This window comes from Impatiens glandulifera, chromosome 6, assembly GCF_907164915.1.
Source record: "Impatiens glandulifera chromosome 6, dImpGla2.1, whole genome shotgun sequence".
Lineage (NCBI taxonomy): Eukaryota > Viridiplantae > Streptophyta > Magnoliopsida > Ericales > Balsaminaceae > Impatiens > Impatiens glandulifera.
In genome coordinates this window covers 2689967-2717715 of record NC_061867.1, presented here as the reverse complement: position 1 = coordinate 2717715, position 27749 = coordinate 2689967, and the positions used below count along the sequence as shown (strand labels likewise).

Below are 27749 nucleotides of genomic sequence, written 5' to 3'. Positions count from 1 at the left end.
ATATAAACAAACAAGATCCCATAATTAGTGAATCGCCAACATTATTTTCAAAACAAAAATTTATTATATTATGAATTTTTTTTACTGAACATCGTACTAAAATAAATCTACTACGTTATCTTTATTCTTATTAATAATAATTAAAATTTTAATAGTTTATTAACAAGTTTAATTCATTATAATATTCTCTAATTATTATTATTTTAATTAATTATTATTTTAATTGAATGGTTTGAATTAATAGTTATAAAATATTATTCATCATTATTAGTTTAAGTATTGATTTTTGTGCATGTCTTATTTAAATACAATTTTTTAAATATTGGTCGATTTAAACGGTTTCAGTAACGCTGAACCGTAAAACCGAAACATTGGTATCGATTTGATAGAAAGGAAAGCGTAATAAATTCGGTTTGATCAGTTCAGTTTCATATTTCAGTTAGCTGGAACGATTTCGGATTTGTTCGATTTATTTATCTCTTTGTTGACTTATCATTTGTCATAAGTGATCAAATTTAGTAATTGAACACATTTTTTTTAGGTATTGATTTAATGAGATTGTGCTTATCTTGATTTCCACTCATATCATCCAATATCACAAATTAAAGGAATAATTGGTAAAATGTTTTTGTTCAATTTTGTTTTAATTATCATATTCTAACTTAAAGTCATTAATATGTCTAATTTTCTTCACTCAAAAAGTCTTAAGTAGTACATTATCATAAACTTTAAATAATATTTGAAGAATTATAACAAAATTACTAACTATCCATAACTTAAACTTCTTAATATAAATGTTATTAAACATCCTTAAATTGAGAAAGTCCACAATGAAACTTGATCATCAACTTCAATTTGTGATTCCTCCCAACAACTATATTGTGGTGGGGAAATCAAAAGTCCCTCGGCCATGCTTTCGAGCAATGCGGGCATCTCAAAAACCGCCTCCTCATCCACATACACCACATCACTCGTAACATCAACATTAATATCGCTCGAAAAACATTCATCTAGATGATTATCACAAGCGACCGACGTTATACTATCCGTCGCATCCTCTCTAGGTCTAAATGCTTCCGCCGCCTCCACAGCCGCTTTCCTAATGTCTTTGGCGTCTGGCGACGTAGGCGTCGGCAGACGCCAGACCGAGTCAGCAAAGTTTAGACACGCTTTGCCACGTCCACGTAGAGCCAATGCCGCCACATCGTGGGCCCTCGCAGCCATCTCGGCTGTGGGATAAGTTCCGAGCCATAACCTAGTTTTTTTGCTCGGCTCGCGAACCTCGCATACCCATTTGTTGTTGTTTCTTCGACGCACTCCTCGATAAATCGGGTGCCTCGTTTCGTTGAACTTCTTCCTCCCATCACGCCTTTTTGGTCGACTTGATGCCAATATGATCTCTTCATCGGAATGCACGATGTCGGATAGTGTTGAAGATGTTGGGTAATTTCGGTTTGTCGAAAACGGGTATGGGTCGGAGCACCAACTAGAGTTAGCCATTTGATCGTATTCTAGTGATTTTTTTTTAGTGAAGTGAGTTTTTGAGAATGTTTAATGTAAGTTTTGTAGTGTAATAGTACACGTGTTTACGAGAAGGACACGAACACGGAAACTATTTGACAAGCTGGCAACTTTAGCTTTCATAAGATAGTTTATTTTTAACATAGGATGTCTAGCTGTCAGATGACGTGGACATCCCTTTGGTTTTATCTACAATAAAATGGAAGCACGTGGTTTATTGAGTTGAAAAAAAGATTTATTCATTAAAGGAGCCGCAAAGTTTACACACGTAAACAACACGGGACGAGCCAATAGCTAATAGCCAATAATTATGTATAAATTAATTAATATCAATAATTATGATTTTATTAATTAATTTATAAATAATTTGTCGGTAAGTAACCAGTATAATGCGGCTGGTTTCTTCATCTCTATTGATATAATTTTTTTATTTATATTATTTAAGTTAATATTTTATTTTAATATTATATTTTAGTATATTTAATTTTAATATTATATTTTAGTATATTTAATTTTAATTATAAATATTATATTTATAAAATTAAATAATTTATTAATTGAATAAAAATATAGTTTATGTCATGTGACTAATTGTGTTTATGTCGTTTCGTATTTATACTCGTGCTCTCGTGTCTATACTTGTGTTTGTGCCGACTCGTAACTTAATTACGATCGTATAAACTCATATTCATGTCATGAATGTGTCATCTCGTGCTTGTAGTATTGTGTCGTTCCGTACAAATATCGTGTTGGATCGTGTCGGTTCGTATTTATCTAACTCATTGCCCAGCTCTAGGGTGTTCTTATGTGGGTTCGGTTTTGTTGGTCTTTGTTCGATTGTAATCCGTGGGTATTCAATTGGATGGCTAAACATTGCCTGGAGGGCGAACCTGTGGACGAGGTTTACATTTGAGCTACTATGGCCACAATTTTAGCTGTAGGGTTTGTAACTGATTCAATCGGGATTCATGCGCTTTTTGGTGCGTTTGTGGTTGGTGTTCTTATTCCCAAAGGCGAGCCCTTTTTAGGTGCGTTAGTTGAGAAAGTGGAGGATTTGGTATCGGGTTTGTTTCTTCCTCTTTATTTTGTGTCGAGTGGTTTGAAAACAAACGTGGCTACAATTCAAGGACCGCAATCGTGAGGGCTTCTTGGTTTGGTTATAAGCACGACCTGCGTTGGGAAGATGGTTGGGAAGATCGTCGTAGTGCTTCTATGTAAGATTTCGTTTCGTGAATCGCTGGCGTTGGGATTTCTAATGAATACTAAAGGTTTGGTTGAGCTCATCGTGCTTAATTTTGGTAAAGATTAGAGCTAGGCAATTGGTTGGATATATACAAACCGACATAATTCAACACGATATTTGTACGGAACGACACGATACAATATCATCTCACTCAAGTCTTGGGTTGACACGATACAAGCATGAAACGACATGATTATGAGTTTATACGATCGTAACACGGTTAAGTTACGAGTCAATACAGACACAACACGAGTATAGACACGACATGAGCACGAGTATACACACGAAACAGACATAAACACAATTAGTCACATGACTTAAGCTACTAATCATATTAACATTCTCTAAACCTATTATATTTTTATTCAATTAATAAATTATTTAATTTCATAAATGTAATATTTATAATTAAAATTAAACATACTAAAATATAATATTAACTTAAATAATATAAATTAAAATAAAATATAAAAATAAATAAATTATATGAATAGAAATGTGACTCTATTATAATTCTTTTCGATATTATTTTTAATAATTACTTATTAATTTTAAAAAATTTATAATTTAAATTATTATTATTACATTAAATAATAAATATATAATAATAATTTTAATTTTAATAATATAATAATTTATTTATAATTTCTACATAACTTTCCTATTTTATTACTCAAACTAAGTAGTTTTACATTAACATTATCAAATTAGATGTCTCTTATTCTTCTAATAATTAATTACATATTTAATTATTTATCATCATAAGTTTTACAAGTTAATAAAAAACTTTATCAAACAAAAAAATATAATTTATAAAATAAAAAGATTAAATTAATTTTATTAATTAAATAAAAATTTAATTTATAAAATTAATATAAATTAAAAAAATATAACAATGAATACTTATAAAAATATTTTATAACCTGAAAAATCTTAAACTACTTTTAATTATATTAAATAAAAAATTAATAATATATCAAATTCAATCATTTTTTTCTAAAAAAATATTTATTTACATTAACAACGATTGATTATTTGTATATCACTAAATCAATTAAAATATATTAAATCACTCTAAAATTTTAAAAAGTTAATAAAACATTAATAAAAAAGAAGTTATATTTCATCATAAAAAATCTCCAATACTTATATATAATAATAAATAGCATATAAACCTAATAAAATAATTAAGTATAAATTCTTATATAATATTTTTAAAATAATAAAATTTCAAATTTATCATATTTAACTAGTTTAATATATATTTTTTAAAAATAAATTAATAACTTTATAACAACAAATTTAACTATTTTATTTGAATAATTATTTATATGTTTCAAAGCATATTTTAAATAATTGACATTTAAATTATTATTTATGAATCTATATGTTAAAATTTATATTTACATATTTTACATATTAAATAAATTTAATAAATTTAACTTATTAAATTAATTTATATATTTTTTTTAAATTAAAATAAATTAATAATAATATTTTATAATTTTTACTAACAATATAATTTAATATATATAAATAATAAATAATCAACATGAGTGTCTCAAAACACGATTGTGCTGTCATAATGACAAAATTTAATTGGAATAACACGAAACACAAATTTAAACACGAGTTAGCACGACACAAATAAACTCGTGAACACGAATAACACGACACGAATAAACTCGTGAACACGAATAACACGACACAAAAGAGTATGTGAATCATAATATTTTGAGTGGGTCAAGACACGATACGACACACATAAGATTGAAACACGACACAACACGACGCGATTGAGAGTCTATTATGATTTGCCCGAGTCGAATACGAACGTTTATGTACGATGTACAACTCTACTATATACATCTAACTAATTTTAAGTCTTATTACGGACAAACATTTTCCATTTGTCTTGAGATGACTTTTTCAATTTTATTTTTAAATGACGATGCATATGTTTGTTCCATTTTCAGACAATGTTTTTGCAGACTAATACGATGACGAAGTTGTACTCATTCGTCTTTTCCATATTTAGTTAGATATTTCGTGTTTGTGTCGTGCCTTTAAATCATCTCTAAAAAATAAAAAATATTGATGTTGAAATATATGAAGATGATGGATAATCATGTAGTTAAAATATATATAATAGGATAGATATTACAAATTATAAAATATGATATTTGAATATAAAAAACGTAATGTATTTGAATTTGTCGGTTAAACAAGACTTACACTAAAATGACGGTTATCCCCTTTTAGTGAAACGAAATGAGTTTATTAGTAATATATATATATATATTATATATTATATATATATATATTATATATTATATATATATATATATATATTATATATTATATATATATATATATATTATAATCAAAATAGGATAAACACAACATAGTTGGAACCGTAAGCGATTAATAATTTTAAAATAGTTATCAAGCGCGTTTAAATTTTGATTATAGAATTAAAGTTATTTATTTTTGTAGGTAAGTTCTTAATTTTATAGTGTTTGAAACAAAAATAAATGTATAATAAGTAATTTTAAACAAAAATAAATGTATAATGAACCATTTGAAACAAAATTATGTATAAAGAGATATTTATAAATGTATATGAATTATTATTATTATTATCTGTTAAACAACTATTTTAAACTCAATATTTTTTTTTCTCTTATTTATTATATATTTTTGTTCAACGTACTCATTTTCGGTTTATACGATGAACACAATTTTTAGTTACTTGTAGTAGTAGATTGTGGATAAAATTTAGTCGATAATTTAGATAAATTTTAAATTAAGTCATATTATTTATATTGGTTATATTCAATCAAATTTTTATATTCGATAATTTCGGTTTACTATATTTTGAATGCACATGATATTGGTTTCGTTATAAAAATATATACTTAATATCCGACCATAATAAATCGTTATTTTATATCTAAATATTATATCGGATTCTATAATCGGTTAATCACATGTTTTTATGTTCAAATTAGAGTATCAGTACAACGATTGAGCGTTTCGAATCGATATAAATACAAACCACTCCATGTATTTGATGAAAATTAATGACTACCCCGCAGGCAATGGTGCCCAAACAAAGGAGCTTAATATTTTTTTCAATCAATAATAAATAAACTTCTTTCTTTGGGTATGTAAATTGTTCAACAAAAGATTTGGGCTTATTTTAAGCCCATCAAACTAATTTCTTCCAATTTTCAACAGTACATAGTTGAAGGCCCATTTTGATTTTGTTGTCTCTAGATTTCTTCCATACACTCAATTTAAATGTCATATTCAATATTGAAATGGTTGAATAAATTGAAGTGCCAAAAGTTGCTATAATAATTGTCAAACTGTTGACTATTTTACGAATGAACGCGACGTGGTAAAATCTTCAAAACCTAAACGCGTTACCATTTGTCGACACAAAGGTAATTTGATGAGAACGACGGCCTCAAGTCGTAGTCGAAGATGAAGACTCTTTATAAGTGTAATTAAGCACATTTTCAATTTTAACCTAAACAAATGCATTTTTTACATATTTTTTACTTGGTAGTCAACATCAATGAAATTAAAGAACATTTTCTAATAGTGTCCATATACATGCACAATTAAAAGGTCCCAAAAAAGGGAAAACAAGCCCATGGCCTTGGCAGTTGAAAGTGGGTCCGAATTTATAAGACATTAAATTTAAAGAAGACAAAAGATTGAAAAAGAATAAAGAAGATGATATATTGTTTAATTATAAGCTTGCTCGGATCCTGACAATGTATTAAATTCCTAGAAATTTGACACTCTAAGGTGTTAGGATTTTGTGTCGTTTAGACAGACAAGAAATGTGTTTGAAGTTGACATGAATGATCTATAATAGTGTTTCGATCATTGGATATGACGGAATACCAGAAAAAGCAAGCAAAATGGTAAAGTGTAAATTTTCTCAATATGGGTTGTTGGAGAACAAATAAAAATATTTGTATAAAATTGAGAATTCTCTACATACATATATTTTTGTTACTTTAATTTCTTGCTTAATTACTATAGTACTTTCACTCAACTTACATCAACAATATTAGAGGCGACAATGATTACCCCAAATCTAATACCCACAAGTATTTTGTGACGGCTTATAAATGGGTAATTGAAATCAGGTTTGGGTACAAGATAATGAGTAAAACTGAAAATACCCTTGGGTTCGAGTTCAAGGATGTGTAGTGGTAAATAATTTTTCGATATTGGTTGATCTTTCACCCTAACCACAAGTCATTCCCGTATTTGGTTACAATTCGAAACTCATACCTGATTTATACATAGAAATACTATATATATATATTATGCAATATTTATAACTTTTCTACCCCATTTATTCTCTAATGATAAGTATAGTCTTTCTTTGACATATTTTTCGTTCTTATTTCAAGTTGACAAGTTGCATTGGATATTTAAAATACCCATTGAGGATCAGGCTCCTCTGACTGCATGCCTGTTGAAGAATGAGTCGGCAACTCATAGGCAATGTCTTGGTTAAGGGAATCCACCTTTGCGGAGGTCCTGCGGAAAAATAGCTCGACGCCAGGATGATAAAAAGCTTAACACCCCTCATTCTTATTACTTTTTCAAAGAAAAAAAATGAAAAGGTCTTAGAGTGTCTAGGACGGGACCAGGAGAGTCTCTTAACGCCTTCTATTTTCTTCTCATCGCAAAGACTTGCCATGGTAAGGAAGAAAGGGCACAAGCACACTTGGAGAGCGCAGTACCTATTATCGGGATGAGTGAGATTAAATATGAGGTACTAGAACCTATCATGAGATTTCGGGTATCTAGGTGTAAAAAATAAATTTATTATTATTTTTTATTTTATCGTATATATTTTATGTGAGATTATTAAATATAATAGTTCGTATTATAATTAATAAAAATATCTAGTTTAATTGATTAAATATTATAATAAGGTCACGGTTAAACTTTGTTAGGGCACTTTTTTTTTGGGTCTTAAAAAAAATAGTCTTAGGCGACCGCATAACTGACCTTACCTTAAAACCGACTAAAATTACACATTGGTACGAGGACGTATAACTTTATATTCATGTTATCATTATGTATAAGTAATTTTTGTATAAAAGGAAGAATATTAATATGCAATTTTTTAAATAAAAAAAATATTGTGTTGACTTAGTATTGACGCAAAACCAATAATTTGATACAAATGAAATAATTAAATATAAAAAAAAAAAAAACAGTAAAATTTGGTTGGAGTAAAAAATAGATGATATAAATTTCAAAGAAGAAATTGAACTCGATAGAAAAGTGGGGGCCTATAAGGGATGTCGGCCATGACCAAAAGTCACAAATATAAAATCAAAAGATAGATAAAACATTTAATTTAATTTCATAGAAGAATAATTAGTAACAAATATAAATAAATTAAGGTGGTAATTACTAAATATAATTATTAATGAGATTCTGAATTTGACCACTCTATGTCCCACAAAATAAAAAGAAAAAATATGATATCTCAACAACGACCATTAGTATCTAAATTAAATTTTTTTTTTTTTTCTTTGGCCGACTTCAATTCTACACTAATTAATTGTCACAAATAGGTGATAGGACAACCTAGCCGTAAATCATATTAATTATTTAAATGATTTATAATAAGATATTTAAGAATGGCTCAAGTGATCACATCACACTAAAACACCTTTTCTTTTGCTTCTTTTTTCGATATCATTTTGCCTAAATTTATAGCAAACACTATCGTGGAAATCACATGCAATAAATATTAATGTAATAATAACTATGATAATCATTATTTTATGAAAAGTTAGAAAAGTTATATATACAGTCTTGTAAATTATTATTTTTTTAAAACTATTTTCCTTATTATAGATAAATTTCATAGAGAAAAAAAAAATATGGTAGATAGTAAAAACATGTTTTGTTTATACTATAATAAAATTAAATGACCAGGAATATGGTATATTTGAGAATTGTAAATTAATATACACATTTTTGTAAAAAATCTTTCTTTGGGATGCTACTAATTCTCATAGGTTAAACATTAACTAGACAAATGAAACTAGTTGTATAACGGATTTGAACCTCGAACTTAGGATCTCAAGAACCTAGGATCTCAAGGAGACTAAGAATATCTCACCCTTATCTATATATATATAATGATGCTTAATTTTTAAAGTGTTCGGATTGCCAGGTCGAGAGCTGTGGTTAATTTGGATACTTGAGTCGGATGGTGGGTTGACCCGCTTTTAAATTTAAAACGGTTAAAAATAAAATTAAAAATGCTAGAGGTATGTTTTGAACTTGCAACCTAACAAAATAAGTACAACTCTTTAACCAACTAGACTACTAAGACTTTATATTTTAAATTCAACACCAAATTTGATAAACGCGGGACGTTTTAATTTTAATATAAGTTCAACTTTTTGACTAACTAATATATATATATATATATATATATTTAAGTTTAATTTTTAAAGTGTCCGGATTGTCGGGTCGAAAGTTGTGGTTAATTAGGATACTTGGGTCGGATTATGGGTTGACCCGTTTTAAAATTTAAAACGGTTAAAAATAAAATAAAAAATGTTTGAGGTATGTTTCGAACTTACAACCTAACAAAAATAAATACAACCTTTTACCAACTAGGCTACTAAGACTTTATATTTTAAATTCAACACCAAATTTGATGAAAACGGGACGTTTTAACATTAATATAAATTCAATTTTTTAATTAACTAATATATAATAATGTTGAGTAAATGAATACTTTGGTCGGATTGTGGATTGACCCACCCCATAAACTTAAAACGGTTAAAAATAAAATTAAAAATGTTATCCGTAATTTTTTTTACGGTTTTTTATATTATTACTCGTGCAAATGCACGGGTTAAATGCTAGTTGACTTAAATTATTGTAAATATTTCAAATGACATAAATATTATCTAGGAAAATTCTCGTGCTGCGATGCACACGGATAAAAATATAAACAAAATAAAAAAATAAAAAATATAATAACATGTATTTAATGTTTAAAATTTTAATGAATCACGAATAATATATTAAAATAAAAAATAAAATACTCTCATTTTACATTTTATTCATTTCAGTAAAACAATTCATCTTTTCATATATCTCATCAGATATTTTTTTTCCCAATGAATCTCTTATCTCGTGAACTTACACTTTGATCTATCAAATATCTGATTCATATTTTTTTAATATTTAGCATCGTGACCTCACACTTTAGTTAATCAAATATTTGATATATATTTTTTTTAACCACTTTCAATTGTTACCGGTCTATTATCCCTCGATAAATCGCATCCCAATCACACTTAGTTAAAGAGTTGTACTTGTTTTGTTATGTTGTCGAAACATACATAACTGTTTGATCGGAGGGTTAACCCAAAATTCGACTTAACTATCCATTTATTCTCACATATACATCCAAATTAGCCCAATTCTCGATCCGACAATTCAGAAACTTTGAAAATTAAGCATTATATATATATATATATATAATTGCCATATATATTATTATTAATAATTTTGTATTTGATTCTATCTTATAATATTGGGTTGAATTTAGAATCATTACTGACATTCATTTTTAACATTGATGATTTTTTTTTAATAATTTAAACTATATGTAATATAAAATCTCAATAATAAAACTTCATTTTTTTCAACTTTTTATACTAAGTCATTGTCATGTATAATCCTTAGTTTATTTGACACCTTCCACGTCCATATAGCAATACATAGTTGACCTTAATAATAGATTTTCTAAAATTAAGGTCTTGTTTGACATATGTGTTATTTCAAATTAATTTTTTATTCAATTAACCTATGAACGGATCCATGATTTAGAGATATGATTGGTATGATTTTTTTTTTTGAAGTTAAACTTAAAAAAAATATAATACTTAAATAGATAGAATCAGTCAACACTAACTACTACATAATTAATATTATTATTATTATTATTATTTTTTATAACACTAGTATGAGATTTGTCTCTAATTTATAATATAGTGCAATCATCTATCCATTTGTCTTTATAAATTTTATTTATTATATATTTGGTCACTATATTTCTTTTTAAAAATATAAATTAAAAAACCCAAATAACATAATTTTTTTTTTCTACAACCCATTAAAAATAACATTAAGTAAGCTCTAAAAAAAGATTATTTACAAATAATCCATTGATTATTCTAATAATAACACAAGATCAAACAAGCCCTATATTTCAAAATTGAAACCTAACCTAGTTCGAATACAAAGCAATCAATCATTGTTTTTTTTTGTTCTTTCTCTAAATGAAAGTTGATGAACAATCAAATAGTTAAATTAAGAATATCCTCCAAGTTCAATCACATTGATTAAATTGAAGAATCATAATTGTAACAACAACAATAATCATTCATACTTTTCTTCAAATTCAATTCCCTCATCTCAATTATAACTCCACAATCTCTCGCCGTGAGAACTTCCCGGCGAACCATTCTCCGACGCCGGCGCCGTCTCCGGCGGCGACAACATCCTCGGCGGACTAACCATCATTCCCCCAGCCATATCCACCAATAATTGTGGCATATCAAACAACTCATCCTCATCAACAAATCTCCCCTCCGCCGGCGCCGCCGCCGGAATACCACCTTCTTCTCCCAATTCCTTCATCAATGCCGCCGCCGCCGTCGCCGCAATTCTAATGTCCGCCGGAGAAGAAGATAAAGGAACTGGGTATAAATGAACCCGACCCGGGAAATTCAGAACAGCATCATTTCCTTTCAAAGCAAGAGCTGCCACGTCATATGCGGCAGCCGCCATCTCGGGAAACGGGTATGTTCCTAGCCATATTCTTGTCGTTTTGCGAGGCTCTCGGATCTCCGATACCCATTTACCGCTCCGGCTCCGAATTCCCCGAAAAGATGTGTGTTTTTTGTTTGAGCTCATATTTTTGCAGAGGTGAAGTTTAACATGTGGGTTTTGTTTCTAAAAGGCGTAAGTTAGCAGCTTGAGCTAAAAAAGCAATTGGGTTAGACATATCTATAACTAATATATATATAGAGAAAAAAAATTGGATCTTTTCAAATAAACCTAGTAATAGCATGAGATAGTTACCGTTTCAATCATAGTGATTAAGGAAATAAATTAAATCTTAAAAAAAGTGTAAGAGAGAGAGAGAGGGGGATAATGTGATGTTTTTATTTATTTATTTATAATATTGATGTGATTAAGAAGAAAATGAATTAAAAAAATCAGTTTTGAAAGCGTGGGAAGTTGTTTTCAATTATTTAATTTGTAAGTTTATATTTTAGGATTTTTTTTTTCTTTGTGGGTATGAAGAAAGCACACGTATAAGGTTAAGGCGCAGGCTAGCAATTAGCTGTTAATAATGCCTGCTATTCTCTATGAAAAATTTAGTTTTATTTTTTTTAATTTTAGTAAGATAGCTAGAAATTTAGCCTATTTGTCAATTTGGATTTTTTTTTTTTTCAAATTAGCAAATATGCGTTGGATGAAATAGACTCAGCATACCTTAATTTTTTTTAGTTAAAAATGTGAAATAACCCCATATATTTTTTATTTTTTTAAAATTTATTTCATTTTTCTAATTCTTAAAAATTAGTAAAAAAAAATATACGTTAATCTACCCATTTTATTAATAAATTTTCCATTTGTTTTAATCTCACAAATACTTCAAATCTTGAATCAGTCCTGAATATAGATGACATTTATTAATAAATAAATAATTCATGTTACTAATTTAACTATGAATTTAAATAAATTTAAAATTTTGACTATGGATTTTAAACTCTTTCAAATTAGGTAGTCAAAACTCTCTATTGACAGTTAAATTTGTGATATGAAACTTTTATTAATTTATTTATAAATTTCATTTAGATAATAAGTTAACATCGTTTTAAACCGTTAAGATCAAATCTCGTTTGGTATATAATTTTAACAAATTAAAGTCCCAAATTATAATGTTTGAAAAAATATGTGGCCAATCTTTTCTTTAAATCATAGTTGTCATTAACTACAAAATGGAAATGAATATTTGTACCCTTCATTCATTTGTTAGTAAAACAAACAACTAAAGAAAAAACAAATTTGTTAAGAAATGAATAATTTAATTAGACATCTTTATTCTTATTGAATGTGACAATGGCATAATATGGTATCAAAAGAAACTAGATTGATGCTTTTAAGAAAGGAAAGGAAGACAATTATAAACTATGAACAAGATAAAAAGAAAACTTGCAAAAGAAAATCCTAGATATTCTAATGTTATTAATTGTGATAATTTTTGTTTGAAAAATGCCTAATTGCTAAGAGTATAGTGTATTTGAATTCTTATAAAAAAAAATTTAAAATTAAAAAAGAACTAGCATGACACTCCAATTGTGGTTTCCCGCTTAAACATAAAGCGCTTTCAGATAAAATCGAACTCGACATTTTGATCTCTTAAGCTGACTCTTAACACTGGACTACCTTGGGGTTAAACACATAAATTCTTATCAATCTTTGTACAAGTTTAAATGTCGTAATTATAAGATTTTTATGTTTTTGTGGACCAATTATAATATATACTTTTTTTTAATTAATAATATAATCATAGACATTAATTGAGATTAACGCATGACATACATCCATTCCACCTTACCTAACATGTACATGTCAAATTCAAATAATTCACCTAATTGATTTTGTTTGTTTTATTACTTTGTAAGTAAATTAATTTAATTAATTAATATTTTGAGTAACTCAATATACTAAGTATCTTATCATCTTAAAGTCTAATATTCAATTTTATTTGAAAGTGAAGTTATAATGTGGGTTGTGGTGATTAGGGAGGTTAATGAGTCACCTTAACTAGGCTTTTTCTTAAAGATGAGAACACAATAAAAAATATCTTATGTTTATTAATGTTCGGGATCGAATAAAAGCGAGAACAGATGAAGACACAAAAATATCATCCCATCCCATTTCAGGTCTACCAGTTAAACTAGAGAAAAATTGCCACATTTGTGAAACTTAAAAAAAAAATAAAAGAATTTAGCGACATGATAATCAATTGATGAGATTTTTTCCACAAGTTGATTGACCTAGTTAACTAATAATTAGGAGGTCAGGGCTATAAATAACAATTAGGTTAAGAAACATTCAAGAGTCAAGCAAAAGAAGTCACATATATCTATCCATTTGTTCATGCACAAAGCCAAAATAGACCACATTCTATATATCTTCATTAATCATTCATAATTTTAAAAGTTTCTAGGCAATTTTAAGCCAAACTTTGTAAAGATAGTTGACCCTACTCTCTTTTTAATATATTTTGAAATACCTTCTCATGAATTTTATATCTCGAGTGTACCATAAAGATCCCGACAAATTTACACTTTTCCACATTAAACTTGAAAACTATATTTTAATGTTCTCGTTAATATATTTTGATGATTCGTTGACACATTAATCTTGATAAATGGTTAACCCATACATCGAGAACTAGTGTTATAGAAATTTTAGTTTTTTTTTTTTTGGTATGATTATTGGTTTGAATTTATTAAATTTAAGTAGATTCAAGAACATGATAGACTCCTTTAAAAAGAAGACTAGGGTAATGTAGAGTATAATATAATACTCAATTAATTGAATAGTCAAAGCATATCAAAGCAAGTTGCATTTTAATTCCTTGGATGGAATTGAACCAACAAGGTGTGTGTATTAAATAAATAACAAAAAGTGTTCTTCCAAATGACCAAAATTGCATGTGTAAACTTTTTTTTTTGAAATCAATGAAATCGTTTAGCGTGGTAAGATGTGAAACTCGTAATCCAATTAGAAATATATAAGTTGTATAAATAGCTTGAGTTGAACAAAAATAAGATCTCATAAATGTACGTAATAGTATAATTCATCTTAAATCTTAAATCATAAATTCAATATTTCAAAAGCCTTAATAATCTTTCAGGAATGTTTATTCAAGAAAATACATTTTTATACAAATTTTATATTGCAATCATATTTCTAAGGATATGTTTGGATTTTGACATCCAACCTCTTGTTGATCATGAATTTATTTCTTTTAGATTAGTTATTTAGATGCAAGTTACAACATTTTATTTCATGAAACTTGATAGTTAATGATTGACAAGATTAATATAAAAACTCGTTTTTTATTTTTATTTTTAATTTTGAAAGTGAGCATAACTTGAACACTTCAATTTAAAATGTTTTTATTATGAATGATTAAAAAGACAAATATTTGAATATACAAACTCTAGAACTAATTGTAGGTGATTGTAAAAATAAATAAACAAAAAAATTCAGAACTATTTGACTATTATATATTTTGTGAGCACGATCAAAACAAAACGAGATTAAACATTTAAGATTAACAATATATACATAAACCAAAAATTAACCAAAGAACAAGAATAACATAAAATCTAATGATAAAGAACTCAGCCAAAAATTAACCAAAGAACAAGAATAACATAAAATCTAATGATAAAGAACTCAAGTATTCTCAAGAAATTAACCGACTCCATCGGTTTTCGAGAAGGGATATCCTATATAAGCATTGTGGAATATGCAATCGACAATGATCACTTAAGTCCTACTTTTCATTTCTATCCAATAGTCTAACATAAAATAAGGACTAACCACGATTATGATTATTCCAAATGAGCTCAAGAATTTCAATTAGTTTGATTATGATATATATATAGAAATGTATCTAAACTGAATTCATTCAAAACCAAGTATATCAATAAATCCCCTCATTTTATCAATGTAAAAATCAAGATAAACAAAACATTAAATAGAAGACTAAGGTTGATCATACAACAAAAATTAGCAATCAAGACAAACCCAAACAAAGAAATAAACAAGACACAATTTTTTTTTTTAAAAAGGTTAGGAGATTAAATTTCATAGTCATAAAAAGCACAAAATAAAAAAAAATTTAATCCACAAAAAATAAAAGAATTTTTGAATATCAATATGCATCTGAAGTAACAAGGTTAATCTTTTTTGGACTTCAAATTAAAGAAAGTTAAAATTCTTACCTAGGTTGTTTCAACATAACAAGCTCAACTTAAGGGTTGTCATAAATGCCTTGAAGAAATTAATAAGAAGGAAACAAAGGATGAACAAATAATAGATGTGTACGAAATCAATGAATTGACTCTTTCAAAAATCACATAACTTAAAACAGAATTGCATTGCAATATTAACCAACAACACAAAATTGAGCTCAAGGTGTATGTAATAGTAGGGAGTTAGCCAACAATAACTACTAAATAATGCAAGAGTAGAGTAGAATTACTAGCAGCCAACTACTACAATTTGTCCACACAAAATGCTTTCAAAACCAAATTAAGAAACTTGTTACTCTTCCAACTAAAAAAGTTTCATTTCAAAAAAATAAAGACAAGTTTGCGGCAAAAGGAGCAGCAGACTTCTTTGTTTAATCCCAACCAGTAGGTTCAACAGCTACAGGCACTTGGGTTGGTGGAGCTACAGAATCCCATCCATCACCTGCAATTTTCACAAAAATCAAAGATCAAAAACTCATGATAAACCAACCAACCCCAGCAGATCAAATTCTCAAAAACAAACCAGTAGATTCAGCTGTCCACCCACCAGCAGCAGGAGCTGCAGCAATTGGTGCAGCAGCTTCAGGAGCCCACTGTGCATCAGCAATATTGCTTGTCCACTGGTCTGTACCCAACCCAATAGCAGAAGCACCAAAATCAACATAGTCAGCACCAGCAATAACATCTTCCTCATCCTTTTCCTTAGATTCTTCAGGTTCACGGTAAAAGAACAAATCAACCTAAACAAACAAAAAACACTCATTAAACCAATCAAACCACGTATCAAATCAAACACAATTTAACATGTTCAATGAGATTTACCATGACATCCCAGTTGTGACCTTGAGGAATGGAATTACGCATCTGCAAAACCATCCTTGCCAAAAGCCAGAAAAGACAACCAATACTGTGCTTTCCCTTGTTGTTAGCTGGGATACCAATATCAACATATCTCATTGGAGAATCAGTATCACAGAAGGCAATTGTAGGAATGTTTCCAAGAGCAGCCTCCTTAATAGGCTACAAAATCAATCAAAACAAAATTAAAAAACAACCCATCTCTAAACAACCCATCTAGATTAATAAACAAACCTGATGATCAGTTCTTGGGTCAGTCAAGATCAACAGACGTGGCTCACTGAATGAAGTCTGTAGCTGATTAGTAAATGTTCCTGGAGTATGTCTTCCAGCAATAGCATGAGCACCAGTGTACTGAGCAAACTTCAAAACTGCCCTTTGACCATAAGGTCTAGCAGATTGAACAATGATATCTTGTGGGTTCTCAATAGCAACAATAACCCTAGCAGCCATTAAAAGCTTCTCCCATGTCTTCCCAAGGTTGATGATATAAATACCTGAACATAAACATAATAAAGGTTCTAACTTTCATACCTAGATCCTATTTTTTTTTATAAAATCTAGCTAAAAGGGATTACAGATCAAAGATAATTGACAAAGAAAATAAAGGGATTGGATTGAAATAAGAAAACTAACCATCATTGCGGCGTTTGAAGACGTAACGCTCCATCTGGAAATCACAGTTCTTGGTTCCGAGATGAACTTCGGCTGCCAACATCATCTGAATATCGGCTTCTTTGGTCGACATTGTTCTTGAGGCAGCCATGGCTGAATTCTTTCTTCAAGAGAGAACGAAAATGGCTGCCGCAAACCTGAGTGGTGATTGAAAGGGGATGAACAAAAAACTGATTTTTCGATTTATAAGAGAATTTGGGGTTTTAGGTCAAGGAGATTATTAATGGGCCTTATATTAATACTTATTTATCTTTTTACTTAATGGGCTTTATTAATTTCTATTTTAGTTGGGCTTAGAATTTTAATGGTTAAAGGCCATTATTTTAATATAATTCAAGCCCTGTAAATTATAAAGAAAATATCGACATTACACAATTAGTTTTGTTTGTTTTTTTTGGAGAAAAATAAAAAAATAATTATAATATTTATTTCTTTTACCTAATAGAAATAAAATTAGTTTGTATTAAAAGATAGCGTCAGAATACTAAATATTAAAAATTTATTATATAATAACTGGATTTATTTATTTATTTTTTCTATTTTAGTCTATGTTATAATAGAAATAAAATTAGTTTCTATTAAAAATTACCCTCATAAGTCATAACCAAGACTATAATATTATTTTCTTTATTTTTGGTTCGAGTTTTGACTTCATTTTAATTTAATTTATATAATTTTTATTAAATTATTTAAATAAAATAAACTAATCAAATATTATTTTAACCAGTTATATTTATCATATAATTAAATTAATTAACTTAATATTAAAATACCTTTTATTTTAAATTATTATATTTTATTAATATATTTTTAAATCTCTTAAAATAAAATAAAAATTATAATTTCCTCCAAATAATCACTTATTTTTCAATTTTTTTTTAAAAATCTAAACAGCTTAATTTACAAGAATTTATTGTATAAGAACTAATTACTGGAAAATAATTATTTTGAGAAAGAATAAATATAAAAGAAAAAAAACAAGGTTCTCAATTAACCTTGGGACTTTTTTTTTATAGATTTTATCCAATTTTTTTTTCTCTGTATATCAATTAAATTAAAATACTAAATACACATATGTTCTTAAAAAACTAAAATACGCCAATTTAATTTTTAAATACAAAAAGACATTATAATTATAATAATTGAACAATTAAAAACTCAAATAAACTATTTTTTCATCAACTAATTTTATTTTATTTTTGACAAAACTAAAAAAAAAATCTCTTAAATAACCAACATCTAGCAACCTTAGATACACAATTAATAAATACAAAATAAGCTAATTATTTTATTTAGTAACACCAACTAACACAATTGCAAATATAATGGAGAACTTTTTTTTTTTTTTTTGAATTTAGGATGTGTGCATAGTGATAATATATACCAATGATTTAAGGAAAATGAATAATAATCAGAGAAAAAACACTTATTTTTACTTTCCTATGCTATTGTTAAACACAATCTCCAAAACAATTAGATCTATTATTCTAGACTATCTTTTAACTCAATACATATGCACAAATTATTTAGTATACTTGGTACTAAAAGTATTAAAACACAATAATCTGAAAACATTTCAAGAATGTTTTATCACGGAAATAACCTAATTATAGTAATAATAACAAAAAAACATGACTAAAAAGTGAGTGTACTTCTAACCATTTCTGAAAATACGCACACAACTTCTTCGGAGAAATAACACCTTGCGGTGTAAATAACCTAATTATAGTAATAATAACAAAAACCGTGACTAAAAAGTGAGTTTACTTACTAAAAATCTAACCATTTCTGAAAATACGCACACGACTTCGGAGAAATAACACCATCCGGTGTGCACTTACTGATTCTTGTACAAACACCACAAGGAACCGAAGCCATCGCACCAACACTTCCCCCCTGTTTATTAAGTGACACTCCAGTTGCAACTCGATAGCAAACCATTCCAATAGGAATCGAATGGCACTCTCCCATACCGTTGCTTTTAATTTCAAAGATCTCGTTATCCAACACCATTGATCTCAATATCTCGTTGACCTGTCCTGTTGTGCACTCAACTGTGGTGATTTTGTTCTTCTTTATGAAATCTGAGATCGTTTCGCCAGAAGCAACTTTCATCTTACTTATGATTCTGTAACATGTGGTTCTGAGAGAATCGATGAAAGTCTTGTCCAGTTTGCCTTCGCTGTACCAGGTTCCGCCTGTGAGTTCTTTTGATGGTTCGAATTCCATTGCCATGTAATGCTTCCTACCTTTGCTTCTAATGTTGATTACTTCTTTTATTAGCTCTTTTGCTTGAAGCATTTTTAGTGCTTTGTTAATCATTGGATCTGAGAGTAGTGCCTCTCGTTTTAGGTCGCCTTTAAAAATACCCATGTCTCCTTTACTCTTTATTATAGTTAAGAGTGTAGTTTCGTGATTTTGGGCCATTGAAACTGGATCTTCTCTTTTCCTTATCCTGCTCATTTTGCTACACAAACAAGTTAAACGTTTAGATTCATGGTGCGAAAATTAAGTATCTGATAAATAAATAAATAAATGTTGAATAAACAAAATTAAAAAATCCAAATCTTAACTACTTTGCATGTAAGTTGATTTGATAAAGAAGCAAATTGTGAATTAAACCAGATTTTATCGCTGAACATTATTTTAACGGAATCTAAATAGTTAAGTGATTTGATCCTGGGTCATTAACAAAAGAATCAATAAGGGAAAGCTAATTCCTAATTAAGCTTTAGGCTACTAAGCTTCCTTTGAACCAACTGATCTCAATCATCGATTGTTAAAAATTGGATACTATCATGCATATTTCAAACTCCCGATAAATCAAATAGTTTCTAGTCATTTGAATTGGAAACACATCATAGGTAGCAAAACAGTATATACATTGCACAGATTGAAGATTTCCTAGATCAACTTACCCTAGGCAGTTCTTTGTTCTTTTCTTTGGCGAAAAGGAAAACCCTTATATTAATAATGAAAAAGATTTTACATACTCTAATTGAGACGTTGAACATACTCAGTTCTCAAATTTTAAAAACAAAAAAATATACATTATAAAACTCAACAGTGCACTTCATGATCTGTAAAGTATTTACGATATTGCAGAGATGGAACATGAATTCCGCATTTGCCTTAAGGCATTCAAGGAATTAATCAATAGAAAACGATATAGAAGCATCATATACAGATTGTCCAAATTGAAATTAAACACACTTTAATTGCCTTTATTCAAAAATCAAATCAAACTAAGGAGATGCATATAAATTCTTTTCAGAAATCAAGAAGCTGATTTTCTTAACAATAAACAGAAGACAAGCTGATTTTCCTAACAATCCAGTTGATTTTTCTAATAATTAGCACTAAGCAATACTCTAACAAATTAACACCTTCATCCTCAAGATTATCACTCACTCATAGTCATAGATTGTTCTAGGACCTCATCTCTAATACAATCAACTTGACTCAAATTGTTTAAAAATCGAGTCCACTTATGATTTTTCCATTGCCTCATTTCGTTTCTTCAAAATTCTATAATGAATCGAGTCCACTAATGATTATCACTCGTAGTCATAGATTGTTCTAGGACCTCATCTCTAATACAATTAAATTAACTCGAATTGTTTAGAAATCAAGTCCACTTATGAATTTTCCATTGCCTCATTTCGTTTCTTCACACTTCTATAATGAATCGAGTCCACTAATGATTATCACTCATATTCATATATTGTTCTAGGACCTCCTCATCTCTAATACAATCAACTTGACTCGAATTGTTTAGAAATCGAGTCCACTTATGATTTTTCCATTGCCTCATTTCGTATCTTCACATTTCTATAATGAATCGAGTCCACTAATGATTATCACTCATAGTCATAGATTGTTCTAGGACCTCATCTCTAATACAAATTCTACAATTAAATTGACTCAATTGTTCAGAAATCAAGTCCACTAATGATTTTTCCATTGCAAATCATTTCGTTTCTTCACATTTCTATAATGAAAACACGAGTTTTTTAAACCTCACTGATCCTTTTCATCTCTATTCTTAGTCATAGTACCTATAAAGATAAACAAACAAGATCTAAATATCTAATTTAACCTAATCAAACAACCAAACAAGATGTCAAGAATCAAGCTACAAATATATATTAAACACTAGCTAAGTAATTAGTTTCTTAATCGCGAATGTATACGAGTGAAGTAAAAGGATAACATAAATCAAAATTCACATATCATGGATTGAGTATTACATTACACTTTTTATATCATTTTAGGGTTTCTGAATCTACAAGATGCGATTTGAACAAAAACTAACACTATCTAGGGCGGATTTCAGCAAATACTAACCTAACCTGGACGACGACGGTGGACGGCTCACGGACGGCGGATGATCAAGAGAGAGAGAGAATGATCGAGAGAGAAGAGGGGGTTTGGGAATTGGGAGTGGGCCTGTGTGGGCCTTATGGGCTTATGGTGAGGCTGCAAAAAGAAAAAAGGAAATAAGGCCGCTAGATAGAGAGTAGGAAATGGATCTTATTAGGGTTTTCTTAATATATATTATATTTATATTTGGTAAATATATATATATATGGTAACGAGGTGGTTAGGAACGAGGAATTAAGGATGGTAGTGGGGTTAGGGAATGACAATACCATCCCGTCTCGAATCTACCAACCCCGCCCCAATTCTCACACCGATTCTCGACTTGATTTTAAATATAAATTATTCCCGTCCTGATTGGGGACGAGGTTTCCTTGCGATACACCTAAGTCGAATAACAATTTTAAAGACGTGATGTAATATTGTTTATATTAATTAATAAAAAACAGTAAAATAATATACAAAACAATATTAGTAAAGAGTTAAACTAACATTCAATCTGAAAATATTCTCAGTACTTTAAGAGAGAATCACATTAAGATAAGAATGATAGAGAGTTTTTTTTAATGAAAAAGAGAAAAATAATGATGGAATTAAATAATGATTTCATTAATTAATATATTTTTATTAAAAATATAATTATATTTTATCGGTTCGAGGATTAATTTGGTGCATGTAAATACCATCCCCGTTCTGAACCCTAGTCAACATATTTCGAGTTTTCCCGATTCCCCAATACATAGTCAAAGAGGGAAAAAACCATACCATCCGGTTCGGTTCAACTCGGTTTCAAATTGCCATTTATACGGGGAATGTATTTATCATTCCCGTCATGTTTTTATTTCGGGAATTATTTAACTAACATTATTGTCTCGTTCGCGCTTTCGGAGAATATGAATAAATAAATATATTTGTGATTTTATATTTAATTGTTTATAATATTCGGGGTAGGATCGAGTAAGAATGAGACGCTTTGGAATGGGAATACAAATATCCTATCAGTCAAATTGAGGAAAAATCAAATCGTCCAAATAGGGTAATTCAATTTGATTACCACGAGGAGGCGGTTAAATATAATGATGAATTAGATGGAGAATAGATTTGTTAGATTTTATTTTTTTAATAATATAAATATAAATATAATATATTTTTTATATTCTAAATAAATATCTTTTATAATTAATTTAATAATAACTAGATAATTAATATCTTTTGAAAGTAAGCTTTACAATTTTACAAACCTTTAACAAATTTAATTTGAAGTAAATTTTTGGGATTTTATATAGACTCTTCGATACTTAAACTTTTGTTATTTTAAATTTAAAATAAAAAGATTTTACTATTTTATATTGCTATACTAATTTACATTAAAAAAGAATAAATTTAGATTTCTAAATTAAAATAAATATTATTAATTAAAATAAATAAATTAATATAATTAATTTTATAGTGTCATTTATTTATTATTATTTAATTAGTTTTATATTTAAATATATATTTTTAAAAATTGTTAATGTATACCATACTTAATTTTAATCATATTTATAATTTTTTTTTTATTTTATCGATGAGAGGGCCTAAATGATTTTGGTGAGGCTGCACAAAGAAAAATGCTTGGAAAGTTGGGCCTGGCCTGGCCCCATGGGCCTAAACTTGGGCCGAGCTTGCCTAATCCACGTGGCGAATAGTTGGCGCGCATATTAAGAGAATTAACGGGTTTATAGTGACGTTATAAGATTATTATTATTATTATTATTATTATTTAAAGCTGAATAGTAAAAGTAATGAATTATATAGGTTTGGTTGGTGATAGTGATAACAAACAAAGTCACGTTCGTTTAATAAATATAATATTAATTCCAATAATAATAGTATAATTAGAAATTAAAATGAAAATATATATATAAAAAAATTATATGAAGTAGTAGTTACAAATTTATACTATGTATAAGTTTGTACCCTTATTTTTTTTTTACCAAAAAATGTACTAAAATATATTTTATATTATTTTACAAATATTTTCTTTTAATTATAGTTTGTTATATAGAGAAAATAATATAATATTTTAATTATTTAGCAAGGATTATTTCAAAAAATCTTGTTCAAACAAAAAAACCCTAAAATTATAGTTAGAGTTAATCCACTATTATAATCAAACTATTTTCATTCTAATTTTTAATTATTATTTTTATCTATTTTGATCTCTAAGTTGATAGGGTGTCAAAACCTAAATGTTCTAGAGTGAAAATCGATACTTAAAGAAATGATTCATCTCGACTTAATTTTATATGTACCAAACAAATATAATAGATGAATAGTATGGTCACAAATAGTTTGTACAATGCAAAGATGATTGATTCAAGATGGGATTTAAAATACTAAACATATGCCTAATTATAACATGATGTTATGGATTCAATGGTTAATTGAGAATTGGGGGCATAACATGTGCTTTTATACAAACTAGAATGAACAATAATAAAATAAAATAATAATAATATGAATTTGTGAGATTTTAGGCCCGCACCTTATCAAAGTCGACTGTGCATATCATATGGGATGTTAGTTAATTGATTAGGTAGATAGACCTAATAAATAATTGCCCATAATTTCCTTATTCATTTTCAATGTTTATCCGAAGTTATATAAATAGTACAAAATCGGTTATAATCCACTAATATCGCAATGAATTAAAGAACGTTTATAACTAATGATAACTGTGGGGTTATCTTAACGATTTTGAGTGTAAATTGGATTAAAAATTTTTGTTACTCTTGTTCGTCAATATACATATTTGTGTACAAAAACTGAATAAAAACATTGATAGGATGAATTTCAATTATTTGGTTATGCTAAAATTATTGAACATTATTTGGAGTATGAGAGGACTAATTAAGCTCTTTTTTAGCACTAAAATTAATTTTTCGGTGCAAAATAGGAAGAAAAAAGACCACATCCATTGAACCAATAATCAAAGTGTCCAATGATGATCATAAAAAAGAACACAATAGAGAGAGTGGTTGTGTGTGTGTTGAGAGTTGTCTAGGGCTTACCAATTGAGTTAGGCACCTAATTAGTGTTGAACTTGATTCCACCTAAAATTAGTTTGATAATTTTTTTTAGAATTGAAATATAACCCATAATCAATCTTTACTCAATAGTGAAAATTTGCTTGTTTACCTGATTATTAGTGTTTCTGAATAGTGAAAATTAATTTGCTTGTTTAAATGATTGTTCGTCTTCCGAAGAGTCATGAATCATTTTGTACAGTACCGACTCTTACGATTAAAATACATTTGCGAATTTATTTAAATATATAATATTAGAGCGTTAAAAGTTATATAAAATTATCACAATTTAGTTGTATAAAGGTTTGGCTTGAACTTTAATTACACGAAATTTGAGTAATGAAATCTATAGGTTTGATTTTTCTTGAGATATGAACCTCAATTCTAGGTTTTTAATAAAAAAATTAATACTTTTTAAATGATTAATTAATATTAAAAATTATAAGAATCATTTAAACACAAAGAAATGTAAAAATAAAATAAAAAAGAAATAGAAGAAGAATTGAATAAAACTACATTCCCAACGATGATGACATTAAAAAAATAGTTGACTTAATAGATCAAAATGTTACCTATTAGATTCCACTAGAAGTACTTTGAATGAAAGTAAAGAGTCGTGAGGGTAAAGTGTCATGTTAGTTATCATTATTTAAAATAAATAAAATAAAATACAACATGTTACTCAATTTTTTAGAAAAACGATTGCCTCCTTAACCGACTTCACCGACTTTCCAAAACGATTTATGAGTCATAGTAATAGAATTATGAATATACGCATCTGATAACTACGATCATTAAAAGTTCGACAATTTTTTTTCAACCAGATAGTCCACTAGAAAAAATAATTTGAATGGTAATCCAAATATGTAGATATGTCATATTAGTAACATCAATTCTCCTAACAACTATCTAAAGACTCGGACATCACATAATAAATATCAGTAATACTTTACAAAAACCCTACAAATATTAGTCACTATCTGACAATATAAAATAATAGGGATGGTTTCTAATTTAAATTACAATTATTATCTTACACAAACATAGCCTAATACAGTTATATTTCCTACTAAGGGCTCCACTTGCAATAAGGGTGTTTAATTGTATGCATTAATTCCTCGAAGTCCCATGATTTATTGCCAAAAACATGCGCCATATATAACTCGAACCTAATAAAACCCTTGTGGCTAATTACATATCAACCACTCATTAATTAAATAATCTATATCTTGAGGAAGCCCTATAGGCCTAATGCGCCATATATAACTCGAACCTAATAAAACCCTTGTTAGCTAACCTTGATTTCTTATAAGACCTAATGATCTAATCTCTAGCTCTAGGCCTAATGCCTCCCAATTTGCTTCTTTGTCCATTTGTCTTCTTGTGGCTGCACCAAATAATTAGGAAAGTTATTTAAGAAAAATTAAACTAAAATATACATTGTTAATGTGGAAGCGGGTTAATATATACGAGTTTTCTATGGGAAAAGATGTGTCATTTTGGAACATCGTCACCCATCGAGCTCAAAATGCATCTCATTCGCTAGTAAGTGAACACTTTGTAGGATGGTAGAGGAATTGGTCTCTCGCATTCTTATGTATAGATAGTTTGTATCAAAATTAGGATCAACATATGAAGTGATTTTGGATGCCCTTAATTATATTTTGGTAGATGCATAATAGGAGAACTTTTGATATTAAAGCATATTTGTTGAGGTTGCAGGTCATTTCATCCATTTTCATTATCCGGTGGTGCATTTCTTATGTAGCGTCTACTTCGTAGTTAGAATTTGGATCAAAATATCGAGAATCTCATAAATAGTTAAATCTGTTTTAGATGCTTATTCTATTTTTAGTTTTTGTTGTTTGTCTTTTACATTCTTTTGGTTGCTTTTTTTTTCTTTATGTTGTTGTCTTGTTTTTATTGCTTTTTGATGTTTTTTATACCATTACTTTTATTAAAATTTTTATTGTTTTTATTAAAAAATTACCCAAATTTTCAAAAATAATAAATACAAGGTATGAGATCTATGAATTAAATTGGGGCGAGCTTAAGAAAATTATGAATAAAAAAAAATAAAAAATTAGAGTGTCATATCACATTTCTACATTAATTTTTTTTTTTAAACACAAATTTTCCCTGGTTACACTTACATTTGTTGAATAATACAACATATTTTTTAAGGTAAAACAAAATTAAAATTAAAACATTTGAATGTGCTTAATATTTGTCACAAAAACAACACATGAAACAAATCTTAATTTACCTATACTAGAAACCATATAAAGTTAAATATTTGAAATTCAAAGTAGACGGCTCATAATCTATAGTACCTCCCAAGAAATTGACCATTTTCAAAATTATGTAGATTAGGGCCTTTTCTAGTATAGGGTGGAGCAAAATTTTCAAATAACCCTAAATAAAACCTATATCATATTCATCACTCATTCCTAGATCCTCTAATAATTGGCAGCATATGCTAAAGTGACTAGATAAAATTGTAAGATAATGCTGTATTATTTTTTAAAAAAGAAGAAGAATTGTTTCCTTTTCTAGAAAGAACTTCACTAAGAGCTTGTTTGATATTGTGTTATTAGAATTTTTATTGAGTTTTTAAATAATACATTGTTTAGTAAAAAAAAGTAAGTTATATGAATTTTTAATTATTTGAATTTAAATTTTATAAAAATTAAATAAAAATGTGATACGCGAGTCTTAGATAAAAAAAACCGATAAATTCAACATCGAACGAGCTCTAAGTCTTGAAAGAAAGTATATAATTTAAAAGAAAAAGTGAAAGCAAGCCAGCCAGCTCTTACTTGTATAAACACTTTAGTTCTTTTTTCCTCACATTTAAAACAA

The 27749-nt window shown here is 28.1% G+C and overlaps 4 protein-coding genes across 5 annotated transcripts; all 4 read right to left on the bottom strand.

The window, feature by feature from the left end:
* Window positions 1-752: 752 nt before the first annotated feature.
* On the bottom strand, window positions 753-1507 carry LOC124942475 (dehydration-responsive element-binding protein 1A-like). The gene has a single exon (XM_047482993.1). The coding sequence runs from the start codon at window positions 1498-1500 to the stop codon at window positions 811-813; it is 690 nt and encodes a 229-aa protein (XP_047338949.1). The 5' UTR covers window positions 1501-1507; the 3' UTR covers window positions 753-810.
* A 9697-nt stretch (window positions 1508-11204) lies between these two features.
* On the bottom strand, window positions 11205-11840 carry LOC124942462 (ethylene-responsive transcription factor ERF026-like). Its single transcript, XM_047482976.1, has one exon. The coding sequence runs from the start codon at window positions 11753-11755 to the stop codon at window positions 11255-11257; it is 501 nt and encodes a 166-aa protein (XP_047338932.1). The 5' UTR covers window positions 11756-11840; the 3' UTR covers window positions 11205-11254.
* Window positions 11841-16009: 4169 nt separating this feature from the next.
* LOC124942461 (40S ribosomal protein SA-like) lies at window positions 16010-17605 on the bottom strand. Of its 2 annotated transcripts, none has more exons than XM_047482974.1 (5): window positions 17401-17605; window positions 16999-17261; window positions 16729-16926; window positions 16430-16646; window positions 16010-16348 (listed from the first exon to the last, which is right to left on the bottom strand). In XM_047482974.1, the coding sequence occupies exons 1-5, from the start codon at window positions 17528-17530 to the stop codon at window positions 16278-16280; spliced, it is 879 nt and encodes a 292-aa protein (XP_047338930.1). In that variant the 5' UTR covers window positions 17531-17605; the 3' UTR covers window positions 16010-16277. The 2 variants fall into 2 exon arrangements, with proteins under 2 accessions (XP_047338930.1, XP_047338931.1); XM_047482975.1 differs by having other exon boundaries at window positions 16454-16646.
* A 1348-nt stretch (window positions 17606-18953) lies between these two features.
* On the bottom strand, window positions 18954-21941 carry LOC124942363 (DNA-directed RNA polymerase III subunit RPC6). Its single transcript, XM_047482850.1, has 2 exons — window positions 21787-21941; window positions 18954-19906 (listed from the first exon to the last, which is right to left on the bottom strand). Exon 2 carries the CDS (start codon window positions 19900-19902, stop codon window positions 19210-19212), a length of 693 nt encoding a protein of 230 aa, XP_047338806.1. The 5' UTR covers window positions 19903-19906; window positions 21787-21941; the 3' UTR covers window positions 18954-19209.
* Between the last annotated feature and the right edge of the window lie 5808 nt (window positions 21942-27749).

Bases quoted from the DNA above. Each gene is read 5' to 3' on its own strand.
- LOC124942475 (XM_047482993.1), bottom strand. From the start codon at position 1,500: ATGGCTAACTCTAGTTGGTGCTCCGACCCATACCCGTTTTCGACAAAC.
- LOC124942462 (XM_047482976.1), bottom strand. From the start codon at position 11,755: ATGAGCTCAAACAAAAAACACACATCTTTTCGGGGAATTCGGAGCCGG.
- LOC124942461 (XM_047482974.1), bottom strand. From the start codon at position 17,530: ATGGCTGCCTCAAGAACAATGTCGACCAAAGAAGCCGATATTCAGATG. The intron at 16,927-16,998 runs GTTTGTTTATTA...TTGATTTTGTAG, and splicing joins ACCCAAGAACTGATCATCAG to CCTATTAAGGAGGCTGCTCT. The intron at 16,349-16,429 runs GTTTGTTTTTGA...TGAAAATTGCAG, and splicing joins GTGGACAGCTGAATCTACTG to GTGATGGATGGGATTCTGTA.
- LOC124942363 (XM_047482850.1), bottom strand. From the start codon at position 19,902: ATGAGCAGGATAAGGAAAAGAGAAGATCCAGTTTCAATGGCCCAAAAT.